Below are 11,861 nucleotides of genomic sequence, written 5' to 3'. Positions count from 1 at the left end.
TTTGGTTCCACAAATAGGTCCAGACTGAACACTGCTCACTCAGTTTTGTGCTGGATGGTATTTCCATATTCCGCCGTGTTTCCTCTGCAGGTCTTCGTCTGTTAGAAGTTCCCTTATTGATAATCCTTGGTAGCAATACTCCATTCAGGTAATTTTGTCCAAAATCAAGGTTCTAGGTATGGAATTGTGACTTGGAATGAAGTTTTTGATGTTAGTATCCTGCACAAGTCCCTGTGAAAAAGTTGATCTACATTTATTCAACTGTAGTTCCATCTTTTTTGCAGAAGAACTCAGGAGCCCATGCTCTCCTTGTCTGCTCGCTCGCTCTTATTCTGAAACTCAGAAAATATCTATTACAATAAATACAAGGGCTGTGTGCCAATAGGCTTGGATATCCACTATCCTCCTCACCTCACTCCTTTCCAACTATCCTTTCCTCAGCTCAGCTCATTTCCTTATCTCCTTTCCTTCATGAGCACTGAAAGGAGTTGATGATTGAATGTGATATGATGAAAACCAATGCCTTTATCTGAACTTTCTCAGACAAAGATTGAGCCTTGTCCTGGACACAAAAAGATGCTCAATGGAGAATCTCCATTGAAAGTGTTTAGTCCAGGATTAAGCTTAATCTGTGTCCAAGAAACAAACTGGCCCGCAACCAAATCTCACTTAGGTCCTCAAAAAACGTAGGGCCGGCCCTGATGATTGATCTGACTTAGACCTTTAGCACCCATAAATAACAAACAAACAAAGTGGTTTGTCTGTACAGCAGCAAAGAGTGCTCTAACAGACCACTGCTACACAAGCAGGAAACCAACCTAATCAACAACACACATTTGAGACGATGCTGAGAGTTGTGGGACATCTGTTGTGTAAGACAATTATTTTGTTACTACATGTACTTAATAACTTAAGAAACAAATCAAATTTGTAATGTAATGAATGACCTGTTCTTTTTCTAGGTCTCATTATATGCTGTCGGGGAGCTGATGGCTTGACAGGGACACTGGTGGAACTTGGACAGAACGCAACCATAAACTGTTCTCTTAACATAGAAAGTGCATACTGGTACATTCAGCACCAACCACAGCCTCCACTGGCCATACTCCGCTCTTTCTCTAATAGTAGTCCTGCTGCTTTTTACTACAATAAGAATTATAGACAGAAATATTCATTAGAAACAGGAAATAGATTGTTCATACAGAATGTAACAGTAGATGATTGTGGAGTGTTCTACTGTGCAAAAAAAGAAGAGGGTAGATTGATATTCAGCAATGGTGCCAGACTCATGACTGCTGGTAAGTGACATTTTATTCAATGATGAATTCCTTTCAATATAACATAAATCTTTATTGAAATACATCCAATTTTGAGTATGTACACTCTCAAGCGTATGCAGTCCCAACATTGCATGTGTGATGCACTGTACACCAACTTAATGTACTTTAATTGTAAAGTGGCATTGTGTGGATATCACTACATGCACATTTAATACAGTGATTTTTCCATGTGCATTATTGCACAGATGTTTATGCTGACTATCCAAACCAGACAACCAGCTATCCCAACCAGACATCCAGCTATCCAAACCAGACATCCAGCTATCCAAACCAGACATCCAGCTATCCAAACCAGACATCCAGCTATCCAAACCAGACCTCCAGCTATCCAAACCAGACATCCAGCTATCCAAACCAGACATCCAACTACAGGTCATCATGGGAGAACTGTCTTCTGTTCATTTACAGTGTTCTGAATGTTATTCTGATGGTTATGATCCTGGGTGAGTGAATGGAAATACGAGATTTGAAATATTTAAAAAAAAAAGTTGTTTACAGAGATTTTACATATTGCTTTTGTTTATCAACTTGATATTGACTTTCCCATTTTGTTGGTTTATATTTCAGTGCTAATCTTGACCTTGCCATGTCAGAACAGGAACTCTCCTTCAAAACTAGCACCAAGACGCCGAGTAGACCAGAGGTAAGTTACTTTTTGTAAAGATCCTAAACAGTTGCATCAGTCTCAGCTAATTTGGACCAATAATTTAGCTTAAAGCTGCAATATGTACTTTTAGGGCTACCCAATAAAATTCACATAGAAATGTGAGTTATAGATCTGTCATTCTCATTAAAAGCAAGTCTAAGAAGCATTACATCTGTTCTGTGTGTGCTATTTCTATGCTTCCCATTCTTGAATTGTTCACTTTTTCATAAAACTTGGTAAGTCTACACTTGTACAGTTTGGGGTCCTGAACATTTTCAGATGTGGAGCCATCACAAAAACTCCTCCTGGCGGTCATGGCCGGCATTTTTCTATTCCGCCATAGCTAGACAATGTATTTTCTTTCATATCTGCCAAACATGATAACCAGGGCTCGACATTATTAACACTTGTCCGCTTGGACAAGAAGAATATAGAATTAAATCACGCAAAAAAAATCACATTATCAAACAACTCGGCTACTCAGATCAGAATGAAATCAGTTCCCTCTGCATGCAACGTGTAACACACTGTCCTCCCAATATCTGCAGAATTTATCAGAGTACAAGAGCCAATTTATGCTTGATGTGAAAATTGAGCTCCTTACTGCATTGCTGTGTGCATCCGAAGCGTTGTAACAATGCGGGGGGCTCCATATAGCGCTGCATTGACATGATTGGTTGACTGTAGGTGGGGGCGGGAGGTCCTGTATAAAACAAAAACTCACTTCCTTGACAACTTCCTTCACAACAGATCTGCTCAACAGCTCTGTGCTGTTCCGCGAAGCGCAAGAAGTATGAATGCCCTGACTTCTGCATAGGCTGTATTACCGTAAATACTGCACGGCCAATGCAGACATCAGATTGACAATGCAGCGCCTTTAATTATTGTAAACTCTAAAAAGAAGGTTCCTGGAGTATCCTTTTAGGGGTTCTTCAAATTGAAACTGTGGGGGAACCCCAATAAGTTCTTCAAAGAAGCCCTTTTAATGGATCTTCCAACCTTTTGAATAAACTTTTGGGTTTAATTTTTGAATAATAATACGCATAACAATTACACAACATTTTAGTTGTCAGTGTTAATAATGATTTTAGTGGCAAAGCAGAATTACAACATCAAAATATGAGGTTAACTCCAAGCAGAGCCCAAAGTATAATGGGGCGGCAGGTAGCCTAGTTGTTAGAGCGTTGGGCCAGTACCGAAGACGTGGATGTCGATTATGGCAGCCCCCCGCATCTCTGATTCAGAGGGGTTGGGTTAAATGCGGAAGACACATTTCAATTGAATGCATTCAGTTTTTTTTATAGTAATTTAAAAAAATAACAGTAACATGCAAAACATAAACATAACAGCCAGAGGGATTCCACAAAGAACAACTGATTAAGTATAGGTATCCCTTGCGTGTTGATGTTCTCTGTCTCCGTAGCCAGAATGATTTTGCAGTTTATGGTGATCGAACAGGTTTCCTTTTAAACAGTTGCAAGAAAGATTGCAAGATCGAATCCCCGAGTTGACAAGGTACAAATTTGTCGTTCTGCCCCTGAAAAAGGCAGTTAACCCACTGTTCCTAGGCCGTCATTGTAAATAAGAATGTATTCTTAATTCTTAACTGACTTGCCTTGTTAAATAAAGGTAAAATTAAAAAATTAAATAAACCATTATCAAAAAGTTTTTTCTCATTCACCACAAAAACCAAGGTATAACATACCAATTGACATACCTTTGTATGCCTCCTCTTCTGTATACCTACAGACACAAGTGAGGAGATCTTTAAATTGTTCAGTTAAGTGCCTGCACCAGCTGTCCTTTCAAATTAAAATCCAAACGTTTGAGTTGGGCAGTTAGGTTCCTGCAAGAACCCCCACCTACTTAGGAGATTCCTCGATTAACCCCACCAAGAAAGTTTCTTCGATTAACTTTGAGGATCTTAGAGAGGAACCCTTGTTGAACCCCTAATTGTAAGAGTGTAGACCTGCATTGACAGGCACAAGCGGGCTTTCAATCATGCAGTCGTGATATGCGTTTTTTTTAATCAAAGCGAGCCTAGCCGTGTGCACATTTGTTGATTTTCATAGTTAATGAGTTATTTGCCCAGTTATAGCCCATTTTGGGTCTTCAATCAAAATCCTGGAAAAGTCATGGTGTGTGCCAGTAGGGTGTAGCCAGAGTAGAGTGAGAGAGAGACATTTGTACAGCAGGTAAAATAATGATATACAACCGACTAGCTAGCCAATTCAAAACATATTGTGTAGTTTGCCTGGTTTTCTCGCTAGTTAACAATGCATGTATTAATGTCATTGTCATGTCCTAAAATAACTTTCCACTGGCTCTCGCAAATGGCCGGAACGCAGTTGATACTGGTGCACGGTTGATGTTGATGAAACCAATGCTGCATACTCAGGTTATAAAAACATCTCTCAAGCGCTAAAAATTGGGTAGGATTCTCTATTCAATACTGGACATGTAATTCTGACAAAGTTTAAAAAATATTCTTAGAATAGCCTAATTGACAAGTAACTCCTATGCTGTCAAGAACTCCCCTGAACACTGAATATTTGAACCTTACAAATAGATAAACATCTTATCTGGTTACCTTGCCCACCTTGAACAGAGGTTATCCAAAGCTGTGGATTGTTTGAATGTATTTTCCTCTGTATCTGATTTGACTTTAAATGTAAAAAAAAGAAAAAAAAGAAAAAGTGATTTATTTCCATTAAAGGCTATATGTAATGATTTGGTTGATATTGCTGTTACTCCCATAAAAATGTTAATACATATCTGGGAATTAAGATATGTACAAACCAAACAGAAAGGGGCATTAATCCCACCACTGATAATGTTAAGAAGAGGCTTGATGCTTGGTTGTTAAGGGAGTTGTCTTTAAACAGTCGTGTATTGCTGTCAGAAAAATGGAAGGATAATCAAGACTAGTATATACTGCAATGGCATTGGATGTTCCCAAAGAAACAAGAAGTAGACTGGGTGCTTTAAATGGGTGCTTTAAATGGGTGCTTTAAATGGGTGCTTTAAATGGGTGGTTTAAATGGGTGCTTTAAATGGGTGCTTTAAATGGGTGCTTTAAATGGGTGCTTTAAATGGGTGCTTTAAATGGGTGCTTTAAATGTGCTTGATTTTGGTACATCCTATTATCTTTAAAGACTAGAATGATCAAGAATTACATCCTTTTTAAAGATAGGATTTGAAATATTATTCCAAATCTTGTTTTTACAAAGGTTGGTGGCATTGAATTTCTCCTAAAATGTAACAGAGCTAAATATAATTCCCCTTAAATTAAACGGTGAAGGAGTACACCATCGTTGTTGATGCAATAGCTACATGCCTTATAAGACGTTTACTGTGGAATTCAGTTTCAGCGTCCTATTAGATGTTTTATGCGTTAAGGATAAAAAGTGTACTAATAATTATATTAGGAAGATGAGTACCGAGTCTTTTCCTCCTGCGAAAGCATACTGGAATTATAGAATTGGAATGCTGTATGGAACTTAAGGAGAACATATTGTGTCACGAACGAAGTCCGTGAAGTGTCTTTAAAAAGTATTAATTTAATATATCCAGTAAACTAGGTACTGACAATTTCAAATTGATATTGATGAAGTGTGTGTTTTGTCAAATTGAGAATGAAACTACAAGTCATGTGTTTTTTGAATGTATTTGCAGTAAGATCTTTTGGATGGATGTACATTTATTTTTTAGATCAACTGGTGCTAGGGTTCGTCTTGATGGTAAAGGTGTTTTACTTTTGTTTCATGATTTATATCAGATTAAAGAATATACAATGAGTCTGCATGGTAAGTATTATTTACAGTACATACATGCAAGTGGGCAAAAAACCCTTTTTATTTTTTTATTGAACTCGAATTTTATTTTTAAGTGGTGCATAATCTGACAAACTGTAAAGCAAAACGAACCCTAATTGCCTGTGAAACCTTGTACATTTTTGTTTACTTATGTATACCCTGTGTGTAAAGTTTGTGTTATTTGGTCGATTTTTTTGTAACATGTTTGTATATTGTGTTATAATTGTTGTTAATAATAAAAATATATATATTTTTAAAAAATACCTCGCCCACCTTAGCCATTTGATCCCTGGTTCATTGAGTGGGGGAATTATTTTATAAAGACAAGGTTTTTGCTTGTAATTGTAATGTTGCAGGGATGCCAACCATCCTCCTGGTGATTCCAGGAGAGCTACTGGATGTGCAGGCTTTTGCTCCAGCCCTGCTCGAACACACCCCATTGTAAAACATCAGCTGCTCAACAGGACCTTGATAAGCTGGTGTGTTCGAGCAGGTGGTGTTTGAACAGGGTCGCACCTTCTCCGCTATGCAATCTGGTTTCAGAGCTGGTCATGGGTGCACCTCAGCCATGCTCAAGGTCCTAAACGATATTGTAACCGCCATCGATAAGAAACAATACTGTGCTGCCGTATTCATTGACCTGGCCAAAGCTTTCGACTCTGTCAATCACCACATCCTCATCGGCAGACTCAATAGCCTCGGTTTCTCAAATGATTGCCTCGCCTGGTTCACTAACTACTTCTCTGATAGAGTTCAGTGTGTCAAATCGGATGGCCTGTTGTCCGGGCCTCTGGTAGTCTCTATGGGGGTGCCACAGGGTTCAATTCTTGGGCCAACTCTTTTCTCTGTATACATCAATGATGTCGCTCTTGCTGCTGGTGAGTCTCTGATCCACCTCTATGCAGACGACACCATTCTGTATACTTCTGGCCCTTCTTTGGACACTGTGTTAACAACCCTCCAGACGAGCTTCAATGCCATACAACTCTCCTTCCGTGGCCTCCAACTGCCCTTAAATACAAGTAAAACTAAATGCATGCTCTTCAACCGATCGCTACCCGTACCTGCCCGCCCGTCCAGCATCACTACTCTGGACGGTTCTGACTTAGAATATGTGGACAACTACAAATACCTAGGTGTCTGGTTAGACTGTAAGCTCTCCTTCCAGACTCACATCAAACATCTCCAATCCAAAGTTAAATCTAGAATTGGCTTCCTATTTCGCAACAAAGCATCCTTCACTCATGCTGCCAAACATACCCTCGTAAAACTGATCATCCTACCAATCCTTGACTTCGGCGGTGTCATTTACAAAATAGCCTCCAATACTCTACTCAATAAACTGGATGCAGTCTATCACAGTGCCATCCGTTTTGTCACCAAAGCCCCATATACTACCCACCACTGCGACCTGTACGCTCTCATTGGCTGGCCCTCGCTTCATACTCGTCGCCATACCCACTGGCTCCAGGTCATCTACAAGACCCTGCTAGGTAAAGTCCCCCCTTATCTCCGCTCACTGGTCACCATAGCAGCACCCACCTGTAGCACGCGCTCCAGCAGGTATATCTCTCTGGTCACCCCCAAAGCCAATTCCTCCTTTGGCCGTCTCTCCTTCCAGTTCTCTGCTGCCAATGACTGGAACGAACTACAAAAATCTCTGAAACTGGAAACACTTATCTCCCTCACTAGCTTTAAGCACCAGCTGTCAGAGCAGCTCACAGATCACTGCACCTGTACATAGCCCATCTATAATTTAGCCCAAACAACTACCACTTCCCCTACTGTATTTATTTATTTTGCTCCTTTGCACCACATTATTTATATTTCTACTTTGCACTTTCTTCCACTACAAATCTACCATTCCAGTGTTTTACTTGCTATATTGTATTTACTTTGCCACCATGGCCTTTTTTTGCCTTTACCTCATCTCACCTCATTTGCTCACATTGTATATAGACTTATTTTTCTACTGTATTATTGACTGTATGTTTGTTTTACTCCATGTGTATCTCTGTGTTGTTGTATGTGTCGAACTGCTTTGCTTTATCTTGGCCAGGTCGCAATTGTAAATGAGAACTTGTTCTCAACTTGCCTACCTGGTTAAATAAAGAAAAAATTAATTTAAAAAAGCCTGCACACCCAGAAGCTCTCCAGATGGAGTTTGACGGACCACGTGTTTTACACAGTAGCCCATCAGTGCAGTATTTTACTTTGTGGGGGGTTAAGTGCCTTGCTCAAGGCCACAACGGCAGGAGATACTGTATAATACATGGGATCAGAGACCAGCAGCCTTCCCTTGTCAATACCAGTGAAAATAATGAATGTTATTGTGAAGTGGTTCCTTGCATCATACAACACAGGTTTCAGTCACCTTTTTGGCCCATGGCGTTACAGACCTTTGTTGAGGGGACAAGTGACTTGCTCCTCCATATATTTATATATTCTTAAGTCCATTCCTTTACTTAGATTTGTGTGTATTGGGTATATGTTGTGAAATCCTTAGATATTACTTGTTAGATATTACTGCACTGTCGGGGGCTAGAAACACACGCATTTGCTACATCCGCAATAACATCTGCTAAACACGTGTATGTGACCGATACAATTTGATTTGAGCCTTCAGACAAGTGTGTTATTAATGATTAAATCCATAATTTCATTAAAAAAACATGTTGTGTTGCCCCTCCCATTTCTGTCTACCGAACAAATGTAGTTATTCTTATGTATGTTACGTATGTAAGAAGTGTTTTGTAAGGAAGGTCCCTGTTATCTCAACGTTGATAGGCCTGTATTAGTGGTGCGTGGGTCAGTTGTTTGTTCACCAGCACCCACGCAATTTAATAACCCATCTGCAACCGCCCGACTATATGTGATAAAGTGAAAATATGAGGTCCTCACCCATCCTAAACCCGCTAATATAGAAAATGTGTGTATGCTACAGTCAGAGACCGCAGAACGATTTTTTTTTTTTGACGGGGGTTGCAGGATTTGGTTGTTGTTGCCTGATTTTATATGTTTCTGCTTATCATTTCCGACATTTTGGTAGGCTATTTGTAAGTCAACTTGTCTGTAATTAGATACTTGCAGCTTCTCTTCTGTCATTCTCCACTCCTGTTCTCTAGTCAAAATGTAGCCTGTGTGTAGGCCTATAATTTTACTGCAAGAAATGCTTAATTCTGCAGTAGGAGTTAATAATATGGCTATGTGTGAGGTTATAGACCTCCAGTAAATGTCCAGATATCAGTTTCCATTTAACCCATCTGAACAGTAGGCTACAGTTCCCTTGATGTAGGTTTATTTGAAATCCCTGTGTTGTGACTGTGGAATTTGTATAGCACCTTACAATCATCACACATAACACATCCAGCACTGATAGCATCCTCTTTTACCACTTCATCAAATCTTTCCCAAACATTAAGCTACATTTCTGTCTCTTCCATCTCTACTATTTTTATTTTCAACTGTCCATTTCGCAGCTTTTCTTTTATTGAATTACACATTGTCCTTTTTGCCTTCTTGGATCAACAACTGTTTCTGCCCTTTGCAAAAGCATTAGGCATGTAGGTTATTTGGCATGATTGGACACACATAGTTATTTAAGCCTTGGACTTCGCACTGATGCCAGGTAGCCTTAAAACCCCCTCGAGTATATTCAAAGTAACATAATAAAGACATCCCTACATGTAAGCTACAGATAAAATACCAGACCATGAGACATCCCGAAAATCGGTCATCTCACCAAAGCTTCTGTAGCATCCGAACAGTTTGGCCTACAAACTAATATGATCACTCTTTAGAAAGGGGAGACTCTCATGAACACCATGGAGTTCTTCGTTTTGTCATGGGACTGGTCTAAAGGTAACCCATACACATGAATGGAAGTATGGAGGTAGTTTTGTTCCAACAGAAATAAGGGGTTAAATATGTGTAAAAATATATAGCGAGATATATTTCCTGAGCTTTCTTATATCTCTTAGATATAAGACAGACACTTCAAAACCTTATTCCTTATGATTTATTTTTTGACTGTCTTTTTTTGTTGCCATTTATCAATGCGTTTCTATGGGCTATAGCAGTAAAGGCCAGATGGAATATATTTTTTATTCCTAAAGGGGTCCTACAATTCAAAATCAAATAGCTAAATGATCCATGGTATGACCTTCTTAAAACAATTCCATATGTCAGACTTTTAAAAATTAAATAATGAAAAAGAAACTATGTAGCCTATAGATATAAATAGCACAATAATTTGTGAATTTTTAAAGGTATTTTTTCTTTTTACTAAACCCGCCCGTCACCCACCCGCGCTTCATCCAGACAATATTTAATGACCTTAAACCCACCCTTCCCAAGGATATAAACGCAGCAACTGCAGGTTATGAGTCTACCTACGGATCGCTAAACTGTACTGCAAGCGGACTGCTGTACGTGTGATTCCTGCATTACCTTCAGTTACCACAGTTCCAAGTTATACCATGCAGACCGCATCTTTTGGCTAGTTTATATCTTAGAAACAAAGAGTAGGTCTGTAATGTGTTTTGTTGCTTAACAAAGTAATTTGAATGCACAGTAAATTAACAGTTTCTTAGGTTATGATTGGTTGCTCAGCCTTTCTTTTATATTCAGCCAGGCCACTGTGTTTATAACCCTGCTAGTCTCGTTCCCAACCATAACATGCTCTATCACTACTCCACAGGTGCTGGTTGCCGGTTTGTGTGATCCTGTTGATTGGACCCCAAGGTATTCATTTCAAATAGTCACTTAGTATTGTAGTGTCAGATGGATTCATTTTTATGTCTCTGTTTTTATGTCTCTGTTCTGAAGTCTCTTCGCAGGTCAAAGTTGAAGGCTTCAAGGGAGATAACGTTATCTTGCCTTGCACATACATTGGGAAGGCGCTTAAAAATGTCACCATTTTTTGGCAAAACGCAGATGATGCGACTGTCTACAGTATTATTGATGGAAAAGCAGATTTGGCCAAGCAATACTCTCAGTTCATCAACAGAACCCGTATGTTCTCTGATGAGTGGACAAATGGCAACTTCTCTCTCCTACTGATTGATCTCAATGGCACAGATAGTGGGATTTATTCATGTTTCATACCAACAGAGGACATTCTTCGTCAAGTGGAACTTTCTGTTCAAGGTTTGTATTACAACCAAGTGTAACAGCCTCTTATCTATACTTTATTGGAATTTCCATGAACAGTTTTAAGAAGTTGATGATACAGTATGATAACACTATGGAAATGTCCCTCTTTATTTTACAGAGAAACCAACTCCTGAGCCTACAAATAGCAGCAGCGTGAGCCTCAGAGGACAGAACCTCAGCCCCTTCCTGTTTCTCTGCCTCAGTCAAATGCTCTACCTTCTTTGACCCACAGCATAGAAATTGGTCATTGTGCCATTTTATGTGGCTTTGTTTTGCAACTTCTGTGTGTTCAATCATCTGAAATATCTTTTCTCTCTATATGTATGAAATATGAAACTGCAAATATAGGCTACCACTTGCTAGAACTCTTTTTAGACGTGATGAGTAAATGCATAACACTTTTTAAACCTGGGTAATCTGTGAAATCAAAATAGGAAATAAGTTTGAAATAGGGTTGAAATAGGATTGTGTAGTGTGTCGCTCCTGTCAATACAGCTTCAATTACAAGTCTATTAAAGTATTATACAGCCAATTGACAGTCATTTTGGTGAGAACTCGAGATTGAACATAATCGTGTGGTGTTTTTTGTTTCAATTAGCTTTTTCTTTTACTAAGACATTTTCTTTAAGTTAAAGTAAACGTTCACTTCCTCAATACTCTTGAATAAAGTCTGTTGCTATTCCTTTTTGCAAACTATAGTTTGATCATGTTGTAGCACACTCCGTTCAGTCTCAAGGACTCATCACTCACTGCTCACCTGTGGTGCCTGTCCATTCTGTAAGAACATTATTATCCATTCGCTTATTCATTTTAGTTTCATTTTACAATGAACGAAGTAAGTGTGTCTTCTGTTCTAAAATGTATTTAGAAGGACTGAGAAGCTCAGTTCTGGTGACTTTTCAAAAG

The 11,861-nt window shown here is 39.1% G+C and overlaps 1 protein-coding gene across 2 annotated transcripts; it reads left to right on the top strand.

Annotated features, from left to right (window-relative positions):
* Window positions 1–753: 753 nt before the first annotated feature.
* On the top strand, window positions 754–11,637 carry LOC115179168 (uncharacterized). 2 transcript variants are annotated; one of them, XM_029740527.1, is made up of 7 exons: window positions 754–872; window positions 963–1,298; window positions 1,526–1,783; window positions 1,908–1,983; window positions 10,501–10,544; window positions 10,629–10,949; window positions 11,074–11,637. In XM_029740527.1, exons 1-7 carry the CDS (start codon window positions 845–847, stop codon window positions 11,178–11,180), a joined length of 1,170 nt encoding a protein of 389 aa, XP_029596387.1. In that variant the 5' UTR covers window positions 754–844; the 3' UTR covers window positions 11,181–11,637. The 2 variants fall into 2 exon arrangements, with proteins under 2 accessions (XP_029596387.1, XP_029596389.1); XM_029740529.1 differs by lacking the exon at window positions 11,074–11,637 and having other exon boundaries at window positions 1,526–1,712; window positions 10,629–10,786.
* Window positions 11,638–11,861: the final 224 nt, after the last annotated feature.

The sequence above is a fragment of the Salmo trutta genome, chromosome 39 (genome assembly GCF_901001165.1).
Source record: "Salmo trutta chromosome 39, fSalTru1.1, whole genome shotgun sequence".
In the NCBI taxonomy this organism is placed as follows: Eukaryota; Metazoa; Chordata; class Actinopteri; order Salmoniformes; family Salmonidae; genus Salmo; species Salmo trutta.
Note: the sequence above shows the minus strand (reverse complement) of the source record. Positions and strands in the feature narration are given on the sequence as shown.